We start from the raw sequence: 26,144 nt of genomic DNA on the forward strand, positions 1-26,144 counted from the left end.
CTCTCTCATCATGGATGTCTCTCTCTCTCCCTCTCCCTTCTTCTCTGAAATCAGTGAAAAATAAAACATACACATCAGCTGTGTCTGGAAGCCACAGTGAGACTGGGTCTGGGGGAGGGGCTCACCCGAAGCCCCAGCCGTCGATGGCGCTGGCGAAGACCACGTTGCCCTGGTCCGGGGAGAAGTACAGGTGGGAGTCGTCCGTGTCCTCCAAGCCCGCGCTCCAGTCGTACACCTGCTCCGCCCGGTCGGACCCCGGGGTCCCGGGGGACTCGCTCTCTCTCTCCGCCCTCTCTTCTAGGACTTTAGAAGTAAAAAGAGTTCCCGTGAGCGCATTAATCTAGGAGAGAGGGTGAAACGGCAGAGGGTCAATCGGCGGCTTGGCGGCCGGGGCGGGAGCCCCCGTGACTAGCACTGGCCACGCCTGGAACCGCCTGGGCTCAGGTGAGGTTGACATTGACAACAATGAATAACTTCCGTGCTATCAACCGGTTCTTTCTGACCCCAGCACAGCTAGACTGTACGGCTCTGCAGGTCATTCTTGTGATGACTATTTTAATGCAAACACGAATGTGTCGTCCCTTTACCTGTTTTTCAGGACTGAGGCCTGGCGTCCCCGGGAACTCAGGGCTCCCACGATCCTAGTTTGCAGCCTCAGTCAGCCTTAGCCCCAGGCATTTCGCACATCAGCTATGTATTTGAACTTGTCACCACTCTCCGCAGGCCCCCTTCCCGACCTCTAACTCCCAACCATTTTCACTCTCAAGTCATCTTATTTCTGACCTCAGAGAGACAATGGAAGCTATTATTCAGAAATCCACGCCCGGCCTGCGTGGCTCAATGGTTGAGCGTCGACCAATGAACCAGGAGGTCACGGTTCAATTCCCAGTCAAGGGCACATGCCCAGGTTGTGGGCTCCAGACCCAGTGGGGTGTGCAGGAGGCAGCCGATCCATGATTCTCTCCCATCGTGGATGTTTCTCTCTCTCCCCCTCCTTTCTGAAATCAATAAAGAAATATATATTTTTTTAAAAAAAAACAACTCAGAAACTATCCAATCTTTCTGGGAAAAAATTAAAAAACAAAACAAAAGACAAAAACCAAACAGCCTCCTAACATCGCCTCCCTGTGGAACCATAACTACAAGATTTCAAACATTAAAGAGCATTAAAACCTATTATCCAAGCTTCACGCGCGAGGACGCTCCCAGCAGGCGGGACCCCGAGAGGAGGCGTGCGCTGCCGCCTCTGCTGCAGTCTGATGATGCCAGCACGTGTGACTCGTAAGTGGGAAAGTGAGTACATTCTAAGGAAGTGAATTCTCCAGAGCCGCGCCTCAGACCCCACCCAGGGGTCTTTTTGACTTACAACTCCTCTTCGAGCCCTGATTTTTAAATGACCGCAGTAAAGAATGCAATACCTGCTCTAAGATGTTCTTGAGGTGGGAATAGGCCTCCTGCGGGGTGAACTTCAGCTCCACGATCAGGCGATCGATCTTATTGATCACCAGCACGGGCCGGATGTTTTCGAGCCAGGCCTGTCGCAGAACTGCCTGTGTCTGATGGAAACAGAAAGGAAAGTGGAAAACTCGTGATCTGAAATAATTAAAACACCTTTAAGAAATCTTGATTAATAATCAGCTTATTCCGCCCTAGCTGGTGTGGTCCAGTGGGTAGAGCACTGACCTGTGGACTAAAGGGTCCAGAGTTTGATTACAGTCAAGGGCACATGCCCGGGTTGTGGCTCGATCCCCAGTAGGGGGCATGCAGGAGGCTGCCAATCAGTGACTCTCATCATAGGTGTTTCTATTGCTCTCTCCCTCTCCCTTCTCTCTGAAATCAATACAAATATACTTTTTAAAGAACTAATCATCAGCTCATTTCCATACTCCTTTATAACTCGGACTCTGCCAGTCAGACACAGGTGGTTACCTTCGTGGAACTGGCCATTTGCTTAAGGAGGGTAAATGAAACTGTAAAAGACAGTGAGGAGCCCGCCCGGCCGGTGTGGCTCAGCGATTGAGCATCAACCTACGAACCTGGAGGTCAGGGTTCGATTCCCGGTCAGGGCACAGGCCCCGGGTTGCCGGCTGGATCCCCAGTGTGGGGAGTGCAGGAGGCAGCCGATCCATGATTCTCTCTCATCACTGATGTTTCTCTCTCTCTCTCTCTCCCTTCCTCTCTGACATCAATAAAAATGTATTAAAAAAAAAAAAAAAAAAAGAATCTAAAGTTAAAGTCATCCTGAAAACTTAGGTGAGGTAACTCCGCCACAGACTGGAAGGTTATCGAACGTCAAATGTAAAACCAGTGACTGTCAGTGAAACATCTAAGTGCACACGGCCATCAGCAGTCAGTTCCTCCTCCGCCACCTTCCCGCACCCGAGACGTATTTCCACACCACAGCCCCCCTACCTGTGGGCAGACTCCCTCCACGGCATCGACCACGATGATGCACCCGTCACAAATGCGAACGGCCGTGGACACTTCGGAGGAGAAGTCCACGTGACCCGGAGAGTCTATGAGGTTGATGAGGTACTCCTCGCCACCTGGAATGGAGGGGAGGACGGCCGCTGTCAGCCCTGCAGGTATACGACGCGCTGCCTCGGGCGTTCCAGAGGCAGAGAGCTCAGAGGTGATGTCAGGCTACAGAAGGCAGAGGTCCTACCCGCTGCTGTCAGTCCCATCTGGAATTCCCGTGGACGAAACTACTGATTCCAAACAGCGTCTATATAAAACATCCGGACTTGCCCTGGCTGGGTTGCTCAGTGGTTATGAATGTCAGCCGTGGGACTGAAAAGTTGAGTTTACTTTTATTTTTTTTTAATACATTTTGACTAGAGGCCCGGTGCACAAATTCGTGCATAGGTGGGGTCCCTCAGCCTGGCAGGGCCATCTTGCCCAATCCTGACCCGGGTGATGGGGGCTGGCTCCCGGGGAGGGACCGCAGGAGGGCTCCAGGGCATGTCCAGTCTGCCTTGCCCAGTCCTGATCGGCCGGACCCCAGCAGCAAGCTAACCTATTGGTTGGAGCATCTGCCCCTTGGTGGTCAGTGCACATCATAGCAACTGGTGGAATGGTTGGACACTTAGCATATTACACTTCTAGTATATACGATTGATTTCAGAGAGGAAGGGAGAGGGAGAGAGAGAGAAACCTCAATGAGAGAGAATCATTAATCAGCTGCCTCTTACACGCCCCCTACTGGGGATAGAGCCCTGACCAGGAATCGAACCCAGGACCCTTCAGTCCGCAGGCCAACGCTCTATCCACTGAGCCAAACCGGCTGGGGCGGGTTGTGGGTTAATTCCCAGCCTAGGGTATATACCTAGGTTTTTACTAGAGGCCCAGTGCATGAATTCGTGCACGGGTGGGGTCCCTCGGCCTGGCCGGCGATTGGGGCCAATTGGGGTGTTGGGGGCTAGTTGCTGGGGAGGGACTGCAGGTTCCTCCTGTGCCCAACTTTCAGGAGGCAACCAATCAATGTTTCTCTCTCTCTCACCCCCTCCTCCAAAATAAATAAATAAATAAATAAAATAAAATAAAATATTCAGACTTTATTATTCTAATAGTTACCACTTATTTAGCCTCCTGTGAGCCGGGCACTGTGCAAAGTAAACGAATTTAATGTGCTGATCACATTATTGAACCCTTACAATAACCCTATTAGGTACATATTGCTATACCCATTTCACAGATTAGGAAGTTGAGACCATAAAAGGACCGACGCCTGAGAGGGGAGGTTGTTCAAAGGGGTCCAAACAGGAAATGCCGACTTCAACAGACACGGAGCAGCTGGCCGACGACTCCCCTACAAAACCTCAAAGCGCAGGCGCGGATCTGCTCAGGGGAGAGTTAGAGTCAATTCTACGAACACTTAAGGACCGACTGCTCCGTGCCTAGCCGTGTGCTAAGCGCTCTCGCATGGAGTCTCCCCTCTAGGCTCACGCCACACGCATGTTACGCGTACAGCAGGGCGACCACACACGCCGTTTCGGCTGGAAGTGCCACATCCCACTAAGCCGATGTCAGTCCCGGGCACAGCGGAGCAACTGGCCCCGCCCCCAGGTTACAGAGCCTGAACCTTAAAACGTAAGTGAACCATGAAGAAAAACGGTATCTCGTTAGCATTCTACCCTTATTCCCCACTTACTGCTAATGTGACATCATTCTCTTCCAAAGGTAAAATAATTACTCAGATGCTCAAACACCCCCATAGATACTGGACTTTCCCTCCTTCTTGTAACTCTGTCCTTCAACCTGTGGGCTCCAGACTCCACGGGGTTGAATATGGTAAGTTATGGGGCGCATCGCGGGCTCTCCCCAGGGGACTTTAACAGCCCGATGACGGGGCTCGTGCCCGAGGTGCCACTGATGATGATAAGACAGCCACCGAGGCCGGAGCTCGCATCCGCGGCGGCCTGTGTGTGCCTGGCACAGTTCCAAGCGGTTTATAGGCGCTCCTCCCTGTCGACCTACAACCACCCTTTGTGGTGGCCGCTCCCATCGGCCCAGTTTACAGAGCGGAACACGAGGACACAGAAAGTTCAATGTTTTTCTGCAGGACACGCGGCTAGAACCCGACTGAGGTTCCCCGCCCGGGATCAAACACTGCAGAACGGCAACGGGGAAGCTCAGACCCATCTAACCCCAAAGCCACACGCTCGGCCACGCTGCTCAGGATGGCACGCATTTCATCCCGGGAGGCCAGACCCGCGGGCGGCGGGTGGCACAACACTGGGCGAAGGAACCCCAAGTGCGCCGGGGCAGTGAGGGCAGCTTGCTGTCCTGGGAAGGTCACACTGATCCACCCCCAGATGCCTTCACCGCGAGCACCGTTTCTGCCTGGTGCTCTCTGGAGCTGAGACGGCAGCCCGGCACCCCCCGCTGACGAGCGTAGGGTTGCTACTCATCACGTGGCATCTTACGAGCGTCTTTGTCTGTGGCCTGTCATTACGCGGACGGCCCAGAAGAACCCGTTGTGCCACGTTCTTGGAGACCAAGCTGAGGCGGAGGGGAGCATGGGAAGCATTCCTGGGAGCTCTGAGGACGGGAGAGTCAGATCTGCCTTCCGGGGATGAGGAGGCCCGAGACAGGTGACTGGGGAGCCGGTTTACAAGCTCTGGGGTCGGCCCTGGAGTCGGAGAACCAGTGAGCCCAGCTCCTGCCAGACCTGAACACCATGGCTTCTGCCAACAGTGACACGACAGAGTCCTCGGGTTACGTCGGACTCGACGAACGTCGTTTCATGGTTACGTTGCCATCGCCCATTTATTTATTAAAAAAAAAGTTCCGTCATTTCGACGTATGTGGAGTAGAACGAAAGAAAATGAGGCATGCGATGAACTTGGGAAGAGAACGGAAGGTCCAGAACTCCTTTTCTTTAAAATAGAGACGGCCTTACCTTGTGCGTAATGCAGGGAGATGGCGCTGGACTTCATGGTGATGCCCCGGACCTGCTCGTCCTCCCGGCTGTCCATGTACCGTAACTGGGAACAAACAGAGGCACCCTTACTGCCCGCGGAACGGAAACGTCACGTCCCAGTGGAATGATTTGGACTTTTGCGTTAAGTGCTTACTTTAAAAAAAAAATACATTTTTATTGATGTCAGAGAGGAAGGGAGGGGAGAGGGAGAGAGAAACATCCATGATGAGAGCGAATCATGGACCGACTGCCTCCTGCACACAGCCCCACTGGGGATCGAGCCCACAACCCGGGCCTGTGCCCTGACCGGGAATGGAACCTTGACCGGGATTGGAACCCTGACCTCCTGGTTCCTAGGCCGACGCTCAGCCCCTGAGCCACGGCGGCCGGGCTTACGTGCTTACCTTTTAAACAAAAGCCCCTTTGGGCTTTTTTAAGGGGAGGGACGGAGAATGTTAGTTTGTCATGGGGAAGAGAACACAGACAAACTGGAAGACGTGAACTAGTTTCCAAATGCAGTCAGACCACACACAGCCTCCCCCGCGGGCTGCTCATTCAGATTCCTGCCGTGAATGAGGTGGTCCTGAGCCCGTCACAGAAGGCAGCCTGGGGGAACGTTCTTCCATTCACCAAGAACACGGCCACTCTTTCCCCTTCACAGGCTCACTGACAAAGTCTGAACAGACATTCCAACAGCGCTTAAAAGCTACCAATGACCTCTGGCCAAACACACCAACCGTGTCAGCCCTCACTCTTCTTGGTCAGGGCATTAGACACACCTAAAGGAATTACCTTTGATGCCTGTGTGAGCTCTGCACATGTGTGCACTCTGCACACGCGTGAAAATCTCCCATCTCCTGGTTTCCTGTCTGCCTCTCCCTGGTCCCACTCCTGGCTCCTCTTCACCTCTCCCACTTCTCAGAAAGACCTTCCTCCAGCCCTGGCCAGTGTGGCTCAGTGGACAGAGCGTTGTCGGCCTGCAGACTGATGGGTCCCGGGTTCAATACCGGTCAAGGGCACTCACCTGGGCTGCAGACTGTACCCCCAGTAGGGGGTGTGTAAGAGGCAGCCAATTCGAGATTCTCTCTCATCATTGACATTTCCATCACCCTCTCCCTTCCTCTCTGAAATTAAAAATATATTTCTAAAAAGAAAGGCAGGCCTTCCTCCAAAAAGTCTCGTTCTCTTGTTATTCTATACTAGAGGCCCAATGCACGAAATCCGTGCAAGAGTAGGCCTTCCACCCGCTGGCTGCCAGCACTGGACTCCCTCCGGCCACCGGCAGGCACCCAGGACCCAGGCTTCCCTCGAAGCCCCGGCTTCGTCTGGAAGGTCATCCGGAATGACATCAGGTCTAATTAGCATATTATGCTTTTATTATTATAGACTAGAGGCCTGGCACACAAATTCGTGCACAGGTGAGGTCCCTCAGCCTGGACAGCGATTGGGGCTTATCGGGGCCTGCGGGCCGGGGAAGGAACCGCAGGAGGTTGGCTGTGGGAGTACACTGACCACCAGGGGGCAGCGCCTGTGCTGAGTGTCTGGCCCCTGGTAGTCAGTGTGTTGTCATAGCTACTGGTCCACGGGTTGTAAAGGTGGCTTGGGCTTTTATATATATAGATGTGTACATTTCTTCTTTCAGTCTTCTATGTGTACTTTTTTGTTTCTATTTTGCTTCTCCATCTCCCCTTCTCTCTGTTCCCAGTCACCTGACGCATCCTGCTGGTTATATTCTAAACTCATTAAGGCGAGGAACATCGCTATTTTGGGTTTTTTTGTTTTTGTTTTTTTTAAATACATTTTATTGATTTTTTACAGAGAGGAAGGGAGAGGGATAGAGAGTCAGAAACATGGATGAGAGAGAAACATCGATCAGCTGCCTCCCGCACACCCCACACTGGGGATGCGCCCGCAACCAAGGTACATGCCCCCGACCGGAATCGAACCTGGGACCCTTGAGTCTGCAGGCCGACGCTCTATCCAGCGAGCCAAACCGGCCAGGGCAACATCGCTATTTTGTATTGCAAGTTATTCCCCGTCCTTTCACAGTGCAGCCGGAAACGAAGATCTCTTGAATTCCTTCCTAAAACATGATGTTCATCAGACCCACAGGCTGCAGAAGCCGTGCTGTGGCACGTCGCTGAGCCTTGAAGGTCTGCGACCATCCGATACACCCTCTACCAGTTCGTGTTCTCTCCTGGTGGTGTAGATGCCAATCTTCCACTCACATCAAGCAGACCTCGCAAAGGAGCCTTTTCCCGTGTTATTCCGCCCCCCCCCCCGCCCCGCCCACCCTGCCCGGTTGAGGCTTTCTTTGCTTTCCCCTCAAACCACCTCACCCGTCTGGGAAAACGGCCACAACTGTGCCAGGATATCGCCTGACGCATGGCGCTTACAGGATCGCTAAGCACACAGCAGATGTTCATCACACCATAGATGGCTGCTACTTGCTGAGACGCAACAAATGTTCATCCCCTGCAACTACATACCTTGCCCGCCAGGCGGCTGGAGATGATTCCATTGCTGGATATGAGGCAGTCGGCCAGGGTAGTTTTGCCTGTTAAAATAACAGTATTAATTTTAATCTATTTACTTTTTTATCTTTTATTTTTAATAATAATTATTATTATTTTTTAATCCTCACCCCAGGATATTTTCCATTGATTTTTAGGGAGAGTGGAAGAGAGAGGGAAAGGCAGAGAGAAACATCGATGTGAGAAAAACACATCGATTGGTTACCTCCTGCACGTGCCCCGACCAGGGCCCGGGCTGGGGAGGAGCCTGCAACCGAGGTCCGTGCCCTTGACCAGATTCGAACCCGGGACCTTTCAGTCGCAGGCCGACACTCTATCCACTGAGCCACACTGGCTCAGACTAACTCCCGAGTTTTAAAAACTCAAATTCTCATTTAGAAAACAAGACAACAGTTTTGGGCAGCAGGGCTCCGTGGTTGAGCGTGGACCTATGAACCAGGAGGTCAGGGTTCGATTCCCGGTCAGGGCACAGGCCCGGGTTGTGGGCTCGATCCCCAGTGTGGGGCGTGCAGGAGGCAGCCGGTCCGTGATTCTCTTTCATCATTGATGTTTCTTTCTCTGTCCCTCTCTCTTCCTCTCTGAAATTTAAATAGATAGACAGACAGATTAGATAGATTAGATAGATAGTTAGATAGATAGATAGTTAGATAGATAGTTAGATAGATAGATAGATAGATAGATAGATAGATAGATAGATAGAAAGAAAGAAAGATAGATAAAAAACAAGGCAACAGGCCAGAATGCAAATCACTGGGCAGCTGCCTTGATTTGCAATGTTTCACCGCGCATGCGCGCGTCTGGGACATCAAAGGCAGGAAGTCCCGCCCCTCACGCCGCTGACACCCGGGAGCCCCGCCCCCGTACCCCTAGCCCCGGGACGGGACAGGACAGGACAGGACAGGTCCCGGCTCCTCACCGTGGTCCACGTGCGCCAACACGCAGATGTTCCTGATGTTCGCGGGGTTCCTCTGCAGCTGCACCATCTTCTCCAAACTGTGGGGCCCCATGGCCGCCGGCTTCCGGGGCCGGGACCGATGCCGGGGGCACCTGGGCACCTGGGCTCCGGGGCGGGGCGTTCAAATCCCTTTTTAATGAAAAAGTAAAAACGCTGGCAAGTTGCCGACGGGACAGCTCACGGGTGCCGCACCCCGGAACCCGGGACAAGGTCCCGGGGAAGCGACACCCCCACCCACCCGCGCGGCCAAAGTCCAGCCGCCGCCCTGACGCGCGCACCTGCCCCGACCCGGCGCGGGCTCGGCTCCCCCACAAGCCCCCGCGCGGGCCGGCTGCGAGGGACCCCGCGGCGCTGGGCGCGGGGTGCACGGAGCCCCCCCTTCCCTCGCCGCCGACGTCTCCCCGCCCCGCACTCACCCCGCACGCGCTTCCCGACGGAAACGTCCGCGGCCCCGGACGGCCCAAGGCGCCCGAGCGAAAGTTTGGGGTCACGGGCCCCCCCCCTCCGAACCCCGCGCGGCACTGGGGTCCCGCATCCCCTTCTTCCGCGAAGTCTACGCCCCCTTCTCCTCAGCGCGTGGGAACCGGGTCCAGGCGGGGAAGCGGCCCGTCCCCTCCCGTCGCCCGGGCCCCCCACCCGCCCGGAGACGGCCGACGGGGACCCCGAAGCCCAGCGGCGGGGGCGGGGGGCGCACCCACCTGCTCGGAACCCTCGCCGGGTCGCACACGCGCGTCCGAGGCGTCCAGAGCTCCGCGGGGACAGTGCGCCTGCGCGCGGGCGGGGCGGGGGACGCGCGACGTCAGACCCGCGCGTGATGACGTCACCGCGTCCGTTTCCCGGGCGCCCGCGTTGCCGGGGCGACGGCAGGCGCGTCGGAACTAGGGCAGCGGCTGCTCGGAGGCGCCGCGCAGTGGACCCGGCGGGCGGAGAGCATGCGGAGCTGGTGCCTGTGTCAGATCTGCACGTGCGGGTGAGCGGCGGCGCGGGCGGCGGGAGGGCGGGGACCGCGGGCCACACCGCCGGTTTCTGCTGTGTAGGCGCCCTGTCCCGGGAGCACACTGCCCAGCCATCCCGCCGGGCAGGTCATAGGCGTGAAGTGAAGGTGTGGCAGGATTACAGCTTGTAAAGTGGAGCGATCAGATCAGGCTGGGAGCCTGGATGTCCCGCAGATTTTTTTTTATTTAAAGGGAAGGAAAAGAAAGATTAAGGAAAAGGAATAGAACAGAATGGTGTACAATTCTTTTTTTTTTTTCTTAATATACTAGAGGCTCGGTGCACGAAATTCGTGCACTGGGGGGGGGGGGGGGGTTGTCCCTCAGTCCAGCCTGCGCCCTCTCTCAGTCCTGGGAGATGTCGTCTGCCAGCTTAGGCCCGATCCCCCTCAGCGGGATCCCCCCATCCCTCTTGCAGTCTGGGACCCCCTTGCACCTTACTGCCTGTCTGCAGTGGAGGTGGGAGAGGCTTGAGCCAGGTTTCTGGCTGAGCAGCGTGCCCCCTTGTGGGAGGGTACTGACCACCAGGGGGCAGCTCCTGTGTTGAGCATCTGCCCCCTGGTGGTCAGTGTGTGTCATAGCAACCAGTTGTTTTGCTGTTTGGTTGATTTACATATTAGGCTCTTATTATATAGGATTTTTATTGATTTCAGAGAGGAAGGGAGAGGGGGAGAGAGAGAGAGAAACATCAACGATGACAGAGAATCATGGATCGGATGCCTCCTGCATGCCCCACACTGGGGAATCAAGTCTGTAACCCGGACATGTACCCTGACCGGGAATCAAAGGGTGACCTCCTGCTTCATAGGTAGAGGCTCAACCACTGAGCCACGCCCCTCCCAGTCCCCCCACCCCCACCCCAAAAAGCCTGCAATTCTTGAGTTCCTAACCCATTTTGGGCTTCTTTCAGGCTCCCTATTCCCTTTCCCGCCCAAGCAGCACTGCCCTGGGGCTGAGTGACCGGAAAGGTAGTGGTGGCCACCTTGAGACCCAGGACTGGTCTGTGAGTCCTGCCTAGCAACCTTCGCTCCTGTCAACAGTCCTCTGGGCTTCCCTGTTGACCCAGGGATTAGAGAATGCTGGTTAAGTAAGTGTTACCAACAGGCCCCTCCCTTCTTTTGTAATCTCCAAAGGGAAATCGCCTGCATGTTGATGGACAGCAGTCCCCTCCCCCAATTTTATGATAAACATCTATACTAATAAAAAGGTAATATGTTAATTAGACCAGGTCAACCGGACATCTTCTGGACGCCCGACTACCTTCGGAACAGTGAGGGGGTGACCAGACCATCAGGGGGGCAGTTGTGGGGATCAGGTTGACAGGGGGGCAGTTAAGGGGGGCCAGGCTGGCAGGGGGCCATTTAAGGGCGACCAGGCCAGTGGGGGACCAGTTAGGGGGCAACTAGGCCAGCAGGGGACCAGTTAGGGAGTGATCAGGCAGGCAAGCAGAGGCAGTTAGGGGCAATCAGGCAAGCAGGCAGGCAAGCGGTTAGGACCCAGCAGTCCCAGATTGTGAGAGGGATGTCTGACTGCTGGTTTAGGCCCCGATCCCACTGGCAGTCGAACATCCCCCAAGGGATCCTGGATTGGAGAGGGTGCAGGTTGGGCTGAGGGACTTCACCCCCCTGTGCATGAATTTCATGCACCAGGCCTCTAGTTTATAATTAACTAGAGGCCCGGTGCACGAAATTCATGCACAGATAGGGTCTCTAGGCCTGGCCAGTGATCAGGGCCGATCTGCGGGGCCATCGGGGGACCCACCGGCACCTACATTGGTTGGCTAGTGCCGCTGCTCGCTGGCCCTGCCCCCGCAGCCGCCAGTTGGGGCCTGCTGGATGGGGACAGCTCCTGCGTTGAGTGTCTGCCCCCTGGTGGTCAGTGTGTGTCATAGTGAACTGTCATTCCACCGTTGGGTCAATTTGCATATTAGGGTTTTATATAGATAGATAGATAAGTGGATGTACATTAAAAGGTACGTTAACATGTGGGGCATGAATCTGAAACCTGGGCATGCGCTCTGACCAGAACCGAACTAGAGACCTTTGGGTGCACTGAAGGATGGATCTCAACCGACTGAGCCAAGGCAGTGGAAGGTTTTTTGTTTTGTTTTGAGTAAAGCCGATTTTTAAAAAAATCTTTATTGTTGAAAGTATTACATATGTCCCCTTTTCCCCCCCATCGGCCCCCTCCAGCCCGCTCCCATCCCCCACCCCCATCCCAGGCCCTCAGGGCCCCACTGTCTGCCTCCATGGGTTATGCATACACGCATGGTGTTTGGTTGATTACTTCCCTCCACCCCCTTCCCTCCGAGATTCCGCACTCTGGTCCGTGCTTCCATGTCCCTGGATCCACTCTGTTCATCAATTTATTTTGTTAATTAGGCTCCTATATGAGTGAGATCATGGGATACGTGTCTTTCTCTGACTGACTTATTCCACTTAGCATGATGCTCTCCGGGTCCCTCCATGCTGCCTCAAAGGGTAAGAGTTCCTCCTTTTTCACAGCTGCATAGTATTCCATGGTGTAGATGGACTACCGCTTTTTTATTCACTTGTCTGCTGACGGGCACTTGGGCTGGTTCCAGGTCTCAGCTATTGTAAATTGTGGAGTAAAGATGCTCTTAAATGTTATTGAAGGTCTCCAACTATAATGTAATTATCAGACAAAATGTGATTGTAGGCGAAAATAATCTTTCTGTTTGGTTTATGTCTGCCCAGGCGACATCGTTGTCCACATGGAAGCACGGGGATTTATGAAAATTCTGGCGCGTTTTGCCCAACAACGGAATATTTGGAAAAATATCCCACGTATGGCAACGTCCCTCCAGCCCAGAGTCTCAAACCCAAGCCAGAGGCCCGAGCGCACGGTGGTAAAATGGAAGGAATAACGACATTTAAGTAAATATTGAGCGGCTCTTTGCTTCTCTTCTTTCCCTCCCAGCTCTTCTGGGTCTGAATAAAGGTGTTGAACTCTTTCAGTGGAACTCCTCGGTGGATGTAAGTTGGAACCCATCCAAGAAACAAGAAGCTAGTGGGGTCATCATGTGAGAAAAAAATCAGAAAGACGAGAACTGAGTTTGAATGACAGGCAATGAGCTGAGACATAGAAGTTCTACTGAGATGATTTGACCTGCTAACATCCCTTGTATTTACCTGTTTTCTGCTGTCACCATGACCTAGAAGAATGTAGTAGTTTCCTGACTATTATATCTGTGGCTCCTCTGAACTGTTTTCTATACTTTAGCCTGCCAGAGTGATCTTTTTTATTTTTATTTATTTTTGTTATTATTTTTAATCCTCATCAGAGGATGTTTTTCCATTGATTTTTAGAGAGAGTGGAAGGGAGAGGGAAAGACAGAGAGAAACATTGATGTGAGAGAAACACACCGATGGGTTGCCTCCTGCACGCGCCCCCACCAGGGCCCGGGCCGGGGAGGATCCTGCAACTGAGGTACGTACCCTTGACCAGAATCGAACCCGGGATCCATCGGTCCCCAGGCTGACACTCTGTCCACTGAGCCACACCGGCCAGGGCAAGATGATCTTTTTTTAAAATGCAAATCGAATCCTTTGGCCTCCCTGCTGAAAATCCTCTTATACTTTCCTATCGTATGTCTTTCTTTTCTAGAAAAATCAAGTGCTTTATTTTTCAGGTTGCAATTTTTTGAATTGAATTTATTGGATTTCATACACACACAAATCTTTACCAAAACCCCTTCATGGCTTGGCCCCTACTTGCTTCTTTAACTTTTTCCCCCTACAATGCCCTTTGTGACCTTATGCTTATATCCCACTAGAGGCCCGGTGCATGAATTCGTGCACCAGTGGAGTCCCTCGGCCTGGCCTGCGGGATCGGGCTGAAACCGGCTCTCTGACATCCCCCAAGGGGTTCAGATTGCGAGAGGGCACAGGCCAGGCCAAGGGACCCCACCACTGCATGGTTGGGGCCAGCGAGGGACGTGGGAGGTTGGCCAACTGGGGAGGGACCACAGGAGGGCTCCAAGGCATGTCCAGCCCATCTCGCTCAGTCCCGATCAGCCAGACCCCAGTAGCAAGCTAACCTACCGGTCGGAGCGTCTGCCCCCAGGTGGTCCATGCACGTCACAGCGAGTGAATGAGTGGCCTTAGCATATCATTAGCCTATTACGCTTTGATTGGTTGAACAGACGACCGGACGACTGGACACTTAGCATATTAGGCTTTTATTCTATAGGACAGGACATGTTTCATTTCTCGCAAGTACCAGGGATAACTTGCCACAGAGCCTCCCAAGATACAGGTTTACCTGCCTGAGAACTCCCTGTCCTCTGACCCCAGTTAATGCCCCTTCAACCTGCACATCTCCACTCAGGCATCCGTCTCAATGCCCTGGACACCTCCCCCAGCGGCCAGTAGGTGGACATCTCCCCCAGCAGCCAGTAGGTGGACACCCCCAGGCCAGCACCCCAGGCCAGCTCTCCTGGCGTCTGCCTGTCATGTATCATTAGGTTGGTCTCCCTGTTCTGTGAAAGCAGGAAGTGTGTCTGTCCTTGCTTACCTCAGCATTCTCTTTCCACAAACGTAGTGCAATGCCTACGAGCGCATAGTAGGTCCTCAATATTTATTCAGCCAGTGATTAAAAAAAAAAAGTCCTCCTGAGCCTACACTTTTCACTCGGACTGAGCCTTCTTGATCTCCTCGTGTATCTGTCCATACAATGGCTTCATGTTCTTGAGTCTGTCCCTGTGCCCGCTCCATTCAAGGCGCGGTCTTGGACATGAAGTACAAAAGCCTCCACGAGAGGCCCCTGCTTTCAAGGAACTCATCCGTCAGATTTCAATAACTTGGGGTTTAAAAAACACACACTCTGCCATAAGCATGTCAAACTCGTGGCCCGAGGGCCGCATGCCTGGTTTACTTGGCCCGTGTTAGCCTTTGAGTTTGACGTGCTTGCTCTACGACAAGATTCATTTTTAATGTTATCCGTTCCATATATCCTATATAATAAAAGGCTAATATGCAAATTGTCCCCTCGACCGGGAGTTCAACCAGGGGGCGGGGCCGGCCGGCCAACTGCCCATGGCCCCTTCCCCTGGCCAGCCCTGCCCCGACTGGCCCCCCCACCCTGATTGGGGGCGGGGTCAGCCCACCAACCTCCCGTGGCCCCTCCCCCAGGCCCGATTGGGGCCAATTGGGGCAGGCCGGCCAGACTCCACCTGTGCACAAATTCGTGCACCGGGCCTCGTGTGTGTGTGTGTGTGTGTGTGTGTGTGTGTGTGTGTGTGTGTGTATATATATTACACTAGATGCCCGGTGCACGAAATTTGTGCACTTGTTCCTCAGCCCAGCCTGTGCCCTCTTTCAGTCCAGGACCCCTCGGGGGATGTCTGACTGCCGGCATAGGCCCGGGGACCAGGCCTAAGCGGGCAGTCAGACATCTGATCGGGTCTAAGCCAGCAGGCAGACATCCCTCTCGCAGTCCGGGGATCTCACAATCCAGGACCCCTTGCTCCTTACCGTATGCCCGCAGCAGAGGTGGGAGAGGCTCCCGCCACCGCCACTGTGCTCACCAGTTGTGAGCCCGGCTTCTGGCAGACTGACGCTCCCAAGTTCGCAGCAGTGCTGAGGAGCAGCAAGCCCTGCTCTGGCTGAGCAGTGCTCCCCCTCGGAAGCACACAGACCACCATGAGGCATCTCCTGCTTTGCGCGTCTGCCCCCTGGTGGTCAGTGCGCATCATAGCAACCGGTCGTTCTGCTGTTCGGTCAATTTGCATATTAGGGTTTTTTTAATATAGGATCTTTATTGATTCCAGACAGAAAGGGAAAGAGAGAAACATCAATGACGAGAGAGAATCATGGATCGGCTGCCTCCTGCACGCCCCACACTGGGGATCGAGCCCGCAACCAGGGCATGTGCCCTTGACCAGGAATCGAACCGTGACCTTCTGGTTCATAGGTCAATGCTCAACCATGGAGCCACGCCAGCCGGGCAGTGTTACCGGTTCTCATTTCGTTTTCCATAGAGCTCATTCCGACCACACGGTGACGTCAGAGTTGGTAGAAGTCTGCCCCGAAAGGCTGACATGACTCTGGACACGTCAAATGTTCTGGAGACATGTCCGATGAGTAAAAGTGCACTCACACCTTACTGCTTCTTTCTAAAATGTTGCTTTGGCCCTGGCTGGTTTGGCTCAGTGGATAGAGCATTGGCCAGCAGACTGGAGGAACCCGGGTTCGATTCTGGTCAAGGGCACATGCCCAGATTGCAGACTCGATCCCCAATAGGGAGAGTGCAGGAGACAGCCGATCTGTGATTCTCTCTCATCACTGATGTTTCTCTCTCTACCTACCTATCCCTTCTTCTCTGAGATCAATAAAAATATATTACAATAAATAAATAAAAATTCCTTGGTTTTGGCAGTGTACTTTCTAACAAGTAACTAACCTGACTGGAGAAACTCAGACTTCTTCTTTTTAAAAATATATATTTTATTGATTGTTTACAGAGAGGAAGGGAGAGGGATAGAGAGTTAAAAACATCGATGAGAGAGAAACATCCATCAGCTGCCTCCCGCACACCCCCTACTGGGGATGTGCCTGCAACCAAGGTACATGCCCTTGACCGGAATTGAACCCGGGACCCTTCCGTCCGCAGGCCCACGCTCTATCCACTGAGCCAAACCGGTCAGGGTGAGAAACACAGACTTCTAAGCTTTCTCTGTCCTCCCCTGTGTATCCCACACCCCCCTGACCTCCCCCGCTTCCCCTCCAGCTGGTGCTCAAGAAGAGCAAAGAGCAACTCGCAAGTTGCAAAAGGCAAAGGCATGGGACTTCTGCTGCTATCCACCCACTGAATAATAAATATTTATGGAGCATTTATTCCGTGTCAGGCACCTGGGATACAGGGATGAGCAGAAACCACACAGTCACGACCTCTCTGTGCTCCTGGGTGTTGCACCCAGTGAAGGTGATAATCAAAAACATCCCTCAGAATAAGAATAAAAGTGCAACAATGGCCCTGGCCAGTGTCGTTCAGTGGATAGAGCATCGGCCTGTGGACTGAAGGGTCCCAGGTTCGATTCCCGGTCAGGGCACATGGCCGGGTTGTAGGCTCCATCCCCAGTGCAGGAGGCAGCTGATCCATGATTCTCTCTCACCATTGATGTTTCTATCTCTCCCTCTCCCTTTCTCTCTGAAATCAACGAAAATGTATTTATTTAAAAAAAAAAAGTGCAACAGTGATAAAAACGATGAAGGTAACTAGAGAGCCAGAATAAGAGAGATTGGGGTTTTTCGGGGAGACGTGAAAAATGAGCTAAAGCAGGAAGGATGTGAAGCAGGTAACTGGATTTTTTAAAAAGTATATTTTTTAATTATTGATGTCAGAGAGGAAGAGAGAGGGAGAGAGCGAGAGAAATATCAATGATGAGAGAGAATCATGGATTGGCTGCCTCTTGCACTCCCCACACTGGGGATTGAGCCCGCAACCCAGGCATGTGCCCTGACCGGGAATCGAACCCTGACCTCCTGGTTCATAGGTGGACGCTCAACCACTGAGCCACGCCGGCCGGGCCAGTTACTTCTTTCAAGTAGCTTATCAGCTGTCACTATTTTAATATCTTCTGACACTTTCCTTTGAAAACTACAATACTGCATGGAAACCATCTATACTAATAAAAGGGTAATATGCTAATTAGACCGGGTCCACTGGACACTTTCTGGTCGTCCTGCCTTACTTCCAGACAAAGCCACAGTGGCGGGGGCCCAGGCAGAGGCGGTTAGGGGCAATCAGGCCGGCAGAGGAGGGCAGTTAGGGGAGATCAGGCCAGTAGGGGAGGGCAGTTAGGGGTGATCAGGCCAGCAGGGAAGGGCAGTTAGGGGTGATCAGGCTGGCAGGGGAGGGCAGTTAGGGGTGATCAGGCTGGCAGGCAGGTGAGCAGTTAGGAGCCAGCGGTCTCGGATTGTGAGAGGGATTTCCCCCGAGGGGTCCCAGGTTGGAGAAGGTGCAGGCCGGGCCGAGGGACGCCCCCCCCCCCCCCGCCCCCCATGCATGAATTTCATGCACCGGGCTTCTAGTCTATATACACTGAGTGTCCAGATTATGATGACCACCCCATCGGAACTTCATGGACACGTCCAAAAATACTGAACATTGAAAACTTCCTAAGCAAATACTCTCAAGGTTTTATTATTATTAATTATTATTTGCATAACTAATTCACTTCATTGTACTGATGGGGGTGGTCATAGTAATCTGGCCACTCAGTGTATCTATAAAAGCCTAAGTGACCATTATGACCAGATAACCAGACGACCAGCCGGTTGCTGTGATGCACACTGACCACCAGGGGGCAGACGCTCAATGCAGGAGCTGCCCCCTGGTGGTCAGTGGGCTCTGACAGCCAACCTCCCGTAGCCCCTCCCCCCAGCGGCCCGGATCGGTGCCGATTGCCTACCAGGCCGAGGGACCCCACCCGTGCACAAATTTGTGCACTGGGCCTCTAGTTAAGACTCTATGAGGCTATGTGTCAAATTTCTGTATTTCAGATCGGATTACCGCCCCTACGAAGTAGTCCCCCCGCCTCGCCACCTACCAGAAGAATACAGACCCAAACAGGGGGACATTGACCTCGACACCACCTACAAACGGGACTTCAACGAGTATCCAGCGCACCCCGTGGCGAGAGTTCGGCCCCTGGAGAGACGACACGTGAAGAAAGGGAAGCTGGACACTGTCCCCACCTACAAAGGTAACCCCGTCTCTAAAAGGACAGAGACAGCCCGGCCGGCGTGGCTCAGTGGTTGAGCGTCGATCTATGTCACGTTCGATTCCAGGTCAGGGCACAGGCCCGGGCTGCAGGCTCGATCCCCAGTGCGGGGCGTGCAGGAGGCAGCCGATTCGTGATTCTCTCTCATCATCGATGTTTCTATCTCTCTTCCTCTCCCTTCCTCTCTGAAATCAATAAAAATATATTAAAAAAATAAAGTAAAAAATGACGGAACTGAAACACTGGGACTCACTTGTAGCTTTGACATCTAACATCCAATCATTATTTTGTTGTGTTGCCAAACATAGCCCTCCTGGCTTAGGAGAAATCATTTTTCTCTTTGGTCGAAATAATAGTGGGGAAAAAAAGACCATTTGGCTGCTTGAGAGTTAAGAGACCTGCATTCCGGGCCACATTCAGCCACTTGCTTAGTTTTGTTTTGTTGTTTTTTTAAATATATTTTATTGATTTTTTACAGAGAGGAAGGGAGAGGGATAGAGAGTTAGAAACATCGATGAGAGAGAAACATCGATCAGCTGCCTCCTGCACACTCCTTACTGGGGATGTGCCCGCAACCCAGGTCCATGCCCTTGACCGGGAGGGTGGAGGGCGTGATGACCATTTGCATATCAGCTCTTTATTATCATTGACTAGAGGCCCGGTGCACGACATTCGTGCACTGGGGGGTGTGGGGGTCCCTCAGGCCGACCTGCACCCTCTCCAATCTGGGGCCCCTCAGGGGAGCCCTCTCCAATCCGGGAGTTTCTGTCTGTCTTTGCAATCATATGAGCGAATTGTCTGAGACCCCCACCCCCAACCCAGTTTGGTTTGTTGCTCACAGAATAATAGAGGCTTTTTTTTTCTTTGCCCCATTGGTGGAGATTTCCTGGAAGTTTTAGGGTATCTTCCCTTTAATTTTTCCTAGACACTCTGATTTTACTGATGTCTCTCACCCTTGCTTTCCCTCCATCCCCCACCGCAACAGTCACTTGTTCCAGGCTCACTTTGCTCTAGTGTCTAGGATAGCAGTTCTCAACCTGTGGGTCGTGACCCCTTTGGGGGTCTACCGACCCTTTCACAGGGGTCGCCTAAGACCATCGGAAAACACATATATAATTACATATTGTTTTTGTGATTAATCACGATGCTTTAATGATGTTCAATTTGTAACAATGAAATTGGGGGGTCACCACAACATGAGGAACTGTATTAAAGGGTCACGGCATGAGGAAGGTTGAGAACCACTGGTCTAGGAGCTCCATCTGCCGCCAGAACTACAATTCCCAGCATTCCTGGTGCTCCCCACGCTCTGGGCTTCCTCTTCCCGTCCTGGGGCTGCCACCAGAACTACGATTCCCAGAATTCCTGGTGCTCCCTGTGCTCTTGGTTTTCCCTTCCTGCTCTGTCTCCATCCCATGGCCTCCAACTCTGCCAAGTCCTCCCAGCCACCAGCTCTCCCTCTCTGCTCTCCGTCTGGTGGCTTGGGGAGCCAAGTTCCCCACGCCGCTCCACTCTCCACTGGCTCTCCTGCTCTGCTCTTTGCCCGGCGCCGGTGTATGCAAATTAACCCGCCATCTTTGTCTGTTTAATTTGCATACTCACTCCTGATTGGCTGGTGAGCGTAGCAGAGGGACGGTCAATTTACATGTTTCTCTTTTATTATAGAGGATGTTTCTCCATCTCCCTTCCTCTTTGTGATCAATCACTTATATATTTTTTAAAAAATACTAAAAATGCTCTCTTTTCCCTTCCAAGATGATTACAGAGCCTGGGACCTTCAGAAAAGCCACCTCTACAAACCGGAACACGCGTACCACCCCCCGACGGTGAGGTTCGGGAACCCCACCACCTTCCAGGACGACTACGTGCCCCGGGCCGCCCAGCCCCGGCAGAGCTTCAAACCGGGGGCCGCGGCCCCGCTTTCCACGGCCCCTTTCCACGGCGACACCAGCCACCGCCGGGACTTCGTGCCTTATGAGCTCGAACCCAAGCCTGCGCGGCCGAAACGCCCCTACAAGCCCAGCTCCCAGCCCTTCCAGGGCCTCACCACGCACCGCTGCGCCTTCCGGGGGCTCCTGGGCTCAGCTGCAAAAGCCTGCAGGCCCCCCCGCGCCGGGGGGCCCCCCCATGCGCCGTTTGAGGGGCGCACCGAGTTCCGGGACAGCTTCCAACCCTGGGAGATGCCACCCCCCCACGTCAGGCCGGTGCAAGTGTACGTCCCGCCGGCAGGGGCCATGCAGCTGCTCAGCACGAGCCGCCGGGACTACCAGGTGCCCCGCCAGGCCCCCCGCGCGGCCCCCATCCGGCCCGCGTCCCAGCGGAGAAAGAAGTTTCCCTTCCAGGGGAGAAGCACAACCCAGGAGGACTTCCCGGAGTGGGAGGCCTGCCGCCCCCGGGAACCCGTGAGGCCGCAGCAGCAGATGCCCGGCCCGTCGGGGGCGTTCGACGGGGTGAGCACCTTCCAGTCCCACTACGTGCCCCATGAGCTGGTGCCCACGGCGAGCTGCAAGCCTGCCCAGGCCGCCGTGCGGAGCTCCAGTCCCTTCGACGACGTGACCTGGTACTCCACGGAGTTCGCCCCCAAGAAGCGGGAGGTCTGCCCGGCCAGCTACCCCTCCCCACCAGGATACATCTTCGAAACGACCAACTCCCGAGGACACAAGTTCTTCCGCAAGATCGCGCCCGCCTCCTCCTCCGGGCAGGCCTCCTAGCCTGCCTCCTAGCCTGCCTCCTAGCCGAGGAGGAGGCTGACTCGGAGGACGTGGTGCTGTTTAAAGTCAGAAAAAAAAAAATGCATGAGAGCTAACACAAATCCTCGTGAAGTTTTTAAATCAAGAAAATTGGAAAATCGCCCAACAGGTGTGGCTCAGGGGTTGAGCATCAACCTATGAGCCAGGAGGTCACGGTTTGATTCCGGTCAACGGGCACACGCCCAGGTTGCGGGCTTGATCCCCGGTAGCGGGCGTGCAGAAGGCAGCCGGTCCATGATTCCCTCTCATCATGGATGTTTCTCTCTCTTTCTCTCCCTCTCCCTTCCTCTCTGAGATCAATTCTTTAAAAAAGTGCTGACCAGCCCTGGCCGGTGTGGCTCAGTGGATAGAGCGCCGGCCTGCGGACCGGAGGGTCCTGGGTTCGATTCCTGGTCAGGGAACATGCCCGGGTTGCAGGCTCGATCCCCAGCAGGGAGCGTGCAGGAGGCAGCCGATCCATGGTTCTCTCTCATCGTGGATGTTTCTCTCTCCCTTTCTCTCTGAAATCAATAAAAATATATTTTAAATAATAATAATAAAATAAAAAAGTGCTGGCCGATGTCAGGGACCCTTGCTCAGTCACTTCCTCTCTGCCTGTCTCCGTTTTCTGCTTTTCCTGATGAGATTACCTACCCACTCAGCGGCCACTCGCTGGCCTTCGCCGGATTGTAAACCAGCCTCCTTTGTGTTGACTTAACCCAGCGGTTCTCAACCTTCTGGCCCTTTAATACAGTTCCTCATGTTGTGACCCAACCATAACATTGTTTTCATTGCTACTTCGTCACTGTCATGTTGCTCCTGTGATGAATCGTCATGTAAATATCTGATATGCAGGATGGTCTTAGGCGACCCCTGTGAAAGGGTCGTTCGACCGCCAAAGGGGTCGCGACCCACAGGTTGAGAACCGCTGACTTAACCGGAGCACAGCTTCCGAGTCTTCCCGCTAAAGCAGGGGTGGGGACCTTCCTCAGCCGAGGGCCAGGGGGAGGTTTATAACCTCATTCTCGGGCCACACACAGTTATCAGCTGAAAGCCCACCGGCCTGGCTCAGTGGCTGAGCGTCGACCTTTGAGCCAGGAGGTCACCGTTAGATTCCGGTCAAGGGCATGTGTCTGGGTTGTGGGCTCCATCCCCTGTAGGGGGCGTGCAGGAGGCAGCCAATCTATGCTTCTCTCTCACCATGGATGTTTCTCTCGCTCTCCCTCTCTGAAATCAATAAAAATATATTTTAAAATAAAACAAAACAAAAAAAAGATCAGGCCCTGGCCGGTGTGGCTCAGTGGATAGAGTGTCGGCCTGTGGACTAAAGGTTCCCAGGTTCGATTCCGGCCAAGGGCACATGCCCGGATTTCGGTCTCGATCCCCCCCAGTAGGGGGGCGTGCAGGAGGCAGCCAATCAATGGTTCTCTGTCATCATTGATGTTTCTCTCTCTCTCTCTCTCTCTCTCTCTCCCCCTTCCTCTCTGAAATCAATAAAAATATATATATATTTTTTAAAATAAAGAGCAGCCTGCTATATTGGGTCAAACACTTAAGTCACCGCTAATGCCTTGGCAGGGCCAGACCAAACGACTTTGTGGGCCTTAGACGGCCCGGGGGCCAGACGTCCCCCACCCTGCTCTGCGGCGTCACAGGCACCCGAGTTGTTACAGAGAACGCAGAGCTTCAACCAGAGGGAGTAACGTCGTTTGAGTGACAGCACCATTTCCAGACGGGAAGCGCATTGGATAGCGCCGTTTCAGGAATGACGCAGATCCGCAGGGTCCCCTCAGGGAGTTACGCCCCCAGGAGTCACAGCCCCGAAGAACTGGGCTCCGTGTGGGGCTCACTGTGTCCCCCCTCACCCTGGTGACCTGGAAAGAACGTACCACAGCTAGACGGGCTGAAATCTAGCGAGTGACACTCACGCTGCGTGTGATTTTGATAAATGATTGCGTTACGGGAGAATATGATTTATCGCAACGTTTAGTCTTATTTTTCCTTTTATTTTTTGGCTTTTTAATGTTTAGTCTTTTGTAGCTTTACGTTTGTTTCAGACCATCTACTGCGTTGAGAATGAGTCCATGTGTGTAAGCTATTTATTTTTAATTATTTGCAAGTCGCTAGTTTTCACTTACCTTTGTACTTATTAGGTAAAATGGGGATAATGTAAGATTCTGTATGTCTGTGCAACATTAATCAAGCGTCAATAAAAGGGAGGAATTTTCAGGATGTCGTTTTTGTACCCTATTTCCTCTGGAAATGGAGCTTTTCATAAAGTCTTATCAGGTTAACTTGTACATAATTCCGTATTCTTACATTTCTTTTTAAAAATATATATTTTATTGATTTTTTACAGAGAGGAAGGGAGAGGGATAGAGAGTTAGAAACATCGATGAGAGAGAAACATCGATCAGCTGCCTCCTGCACACCCCCTCCTGGGGATGTGCCCGCAACCAAGGTACATGCCCTTGACCGGAATCGAACCCGGGACCCTTCAGTCTGTAGGCCGACACTCCATCCACTGAGCCAAACTGGCTAGGGCTATTCTTACCTTTTTAACAGAAAATATTATAATATACTCAATCTGAAGGCCTAGGGAACCATGACAGCATCTCATCCTGGCCTATTTTTTAAAAATATATGTTTTTATTGATTTCAGAGAGGAAGGGAGAGGGAGAGAGAGAAACATCAGTGATGAGAGAGAATCATGGATCGGCTGCCTCCCGCACGCCCCGCACTGGGAATGGAGCCCGCAACCCGGGCATGTGCCCTGACCAGGAATCGAACCGTGACCTCCTGGTTCATAGGTTAACGCTCAACCACTGAGCCACGCCGGCTGGGCGAGATCCTATTTCCAAATCAGGTCTCATTGTGGGAGATAGAAAGTTTGGCAGGGGGTGGGGGGTGGGCAGGAAGAGACAAAATTCAACCCACAAAATGTCAATGATGGCCAGTAGCATATGCAAAGACACCCCCACATCATTAGCCATCGGGGGAGAGCTCTGGGTTGGAAATGAAGATGCTAACTTCTCCCCTCTCTCCTGAAAACGCTCTCCACTCCTTAGACCAGCAGTTCTCAACCTTCCTAACTCCGCGACCCTTTAATACAGCTCCTCATGCTGTGGGGACCCCCAACCATAACATTATTCTCGTTGCTACTTCATCACTGTCATGTTGCTACTGTTATGATCGTCATGTAAATATCTGATATGCAGGATATATTTTCATTGTTACAAATGGAACATAATTAAAGCATAGTGATTGATCACAGAAACAATATGTAATTATATATGTGTTTTCCGATGGTCTTAGGCAACCCCTGTGAAAGGGTCGTTTGACCCCCAAAGGAGTCGCGACCCACAGGTTGAGAACCGCTGCCTTAGACCCTATGTGTGCCTTAGTGAAAGAAAAATAAACAAACAAAAAAACGGGCCTCAGCTGGGAAGCTCAATTGGTTACAACATTGTCCTAATACACCAAGGTTGCAGGTTTGCAGGTTCGATCCCCGCTCAAGGCACATACAAGAATCAACCGATGGCCCCGGCTGGTGTGGCTCAGTGGATAGAGCACCAGCCTGCGGACTGAAGGGTCCCAGGTTCGATTCCAGTCAAGGGCACATGCCCAGGTTGCGGGCTCGGTCCCCAATGTGGGAGGCAGGAGGCAGCCAACCCATGATTCTCTCTCATCATTGATGTTTCTATCTCTCTCCCTCTCCCTTCCTCCCTGAAATTAATTTAAAAAAAAAAAAGAATCAACCGATGAATGCATGAATGGGTGGGACGATGAATTGATGTTTCTCTCTTTCCATCTCACTCCCTTCCTCTCTAAGAAGAATAAAAAATATAAATACTTTTAAAAAAGAAGAAAGAGCCCTAGCCAGTGTGGCTCAGTGGATAGAGCGTCTGCCTGCGATTGGAAGGGTCCCGGGTTCGATTCCGGTCAAAGGCACGTACCTCGGTGGCAGGCTCCTCCCCATCCCAGGGCCCTGGTTGGGGCGTGTGCAGGAGGCAACCCATCCATGTGTCTCTCCCACATCGATGTTTCTCTCTGTCTCTCCCTCTCCCTTCCACTCTCCCTAAAAATCAATGGGGACGGCCAAAACCGGTTTGGCTCAGTGGATAGAGCGTCGGCCTGCGGACTCAAGGGTCCCAGGTTCGATTCCGGGCAAGGGCATGTACCTGGGTTGCGGGCACATCCCCAGTGGGGGGTGTGCAGGAGGCAGCTGATCGATGTTTCTCTCTCATCGATGTTTCTAACTCTCTATCTCTCTCCCTTCCTCTCTGTAAAAAATCATTAAAACATATTTTAAAGAAAAATCAATGGGAAAATATCCTCTGGTGAGGATGAATAACAACAACAACATAAAATAAAAATCATGTTTAAAAAAAAAAAAGAAAGAAAGATGAGTGCACGTGTTTGAGACATGAGGTGCATAACACAGTCTCAAAATCACTGCAAATGAGCCCGGCCGGTGTGGCTCAGTGGTTGAGCATCGGCCTAGGAACCAGGAGGTCACGGTTCGATTCCCGGTCAAGGGCACAGGCCTGGGTTGCAGGCTCCATCCCCAGTGTGGGGCGTGCAGGAGGCAGCCGATTAATGATTCTCTCTCAGCATGGATGCTTCTCTCTCTCTCCCTTCCTCTCTGAAATCAATAAAAATACACACACACACACACACACACACAGGCAGCCACGGGGACAAGACCCAAGCTACCAAAACCAAAACACATAACGCAAATAAGCCTCCTGCATCCGATGCCGCTG

General features: G+C 53.0%; 2 protein-coding genes across 5 annotated transcripts in view; one reads left to right on the top strand and one right to left on the bottom strand.

Annotated features, from left to right (window-relative positions):
* The window catches only part of EFL1 (elongation factor like GTPase 1), a 57,141-nt gene extending 47,477 nt beyond the window's left edge, over positions 1-9,664 (bottom strand). Inside the window, 7 exon segments of the mRNA XM_070400325.1 lie at positions 126-340; positions 1,419-1,556; positions 2,413-2,546; positions 5,402-5,486; positions 7,912-7,979; positions 8,873-9,040; positions 9,610-9,664. Of these exon segments, the coding sequence (XP_070256426.1) occupies positions 126-340; positions 1,419-1,556; positions 2,413-2,546; positions 5,402-5,486; positions 7,912-7,979; positions 8,873-8,963 (731 nt within the window). The 5' untranslated portion in view covers positions 8,964-9,040; positions 9,610-9,664.
* Positions 9,665-9,810: 146 nt separating this feature from the next.
* SAXO2 (stabilizer of axonemal microtubules 2) lies at positions 9,811-24,042 on the top strand. 4 transcript variants are annotated; one of them, XM_070400579.1, is made up of 5 exons: positions 9,863-9,881; positions 12,285-12,383; positions 12,621-12,800; positions 18,429-18,631; positions 20,405-24,042. In XM_070400579.1, exons 3-5 carry the CDS (start codon positions 12,778-12,780, stop codon positions 21,358-21,360), a joined length of 1,182 nt encoding a protein of 393 aa, XP_070256680.1. In that variant the 5' UTR covers positions 9,863-9,881; positions 12,285-12,383; positions 12,621-12,777; the 3' UTR covers positions 21,361-24,042. The 4 variants fall into 4 exon arrangements, with proteins under 4 accessions (XP_070256675.1, XP_070256680.1, XP_070256676.1 ...); XM_070400574.1 differs by lacking the exon at positions 12,285-12,383 and having other exon boundaries at positions 9,811-9,881; XM_070400575.1 differs by lacking the exons at positions 9,863-9,881; positions 12,285-12,383 and adding an exon at positions 10,926-10,990.
* The last annotated feature ends 2,102 nt before the right edge of the window (positions 24,043-26,144 follow it).

This window comes from Myotis yumanensis, unplaced genomic scaffold (assembly GCF_028538775.1).
Source record: "Myotis yumanensis isolate MYYU_CA2020_CCGP unplaced genomic scaffold, mMyoYum1.0.hap1 SCAF_20, whole genome shotgun sequence".
NCBI classification, from domain to species: Eukaryota; Metazoa; Chordata; class Mammalia; order Chiroptera; family Vespertilionidae; genus Myotis; species Myotis yumanensis.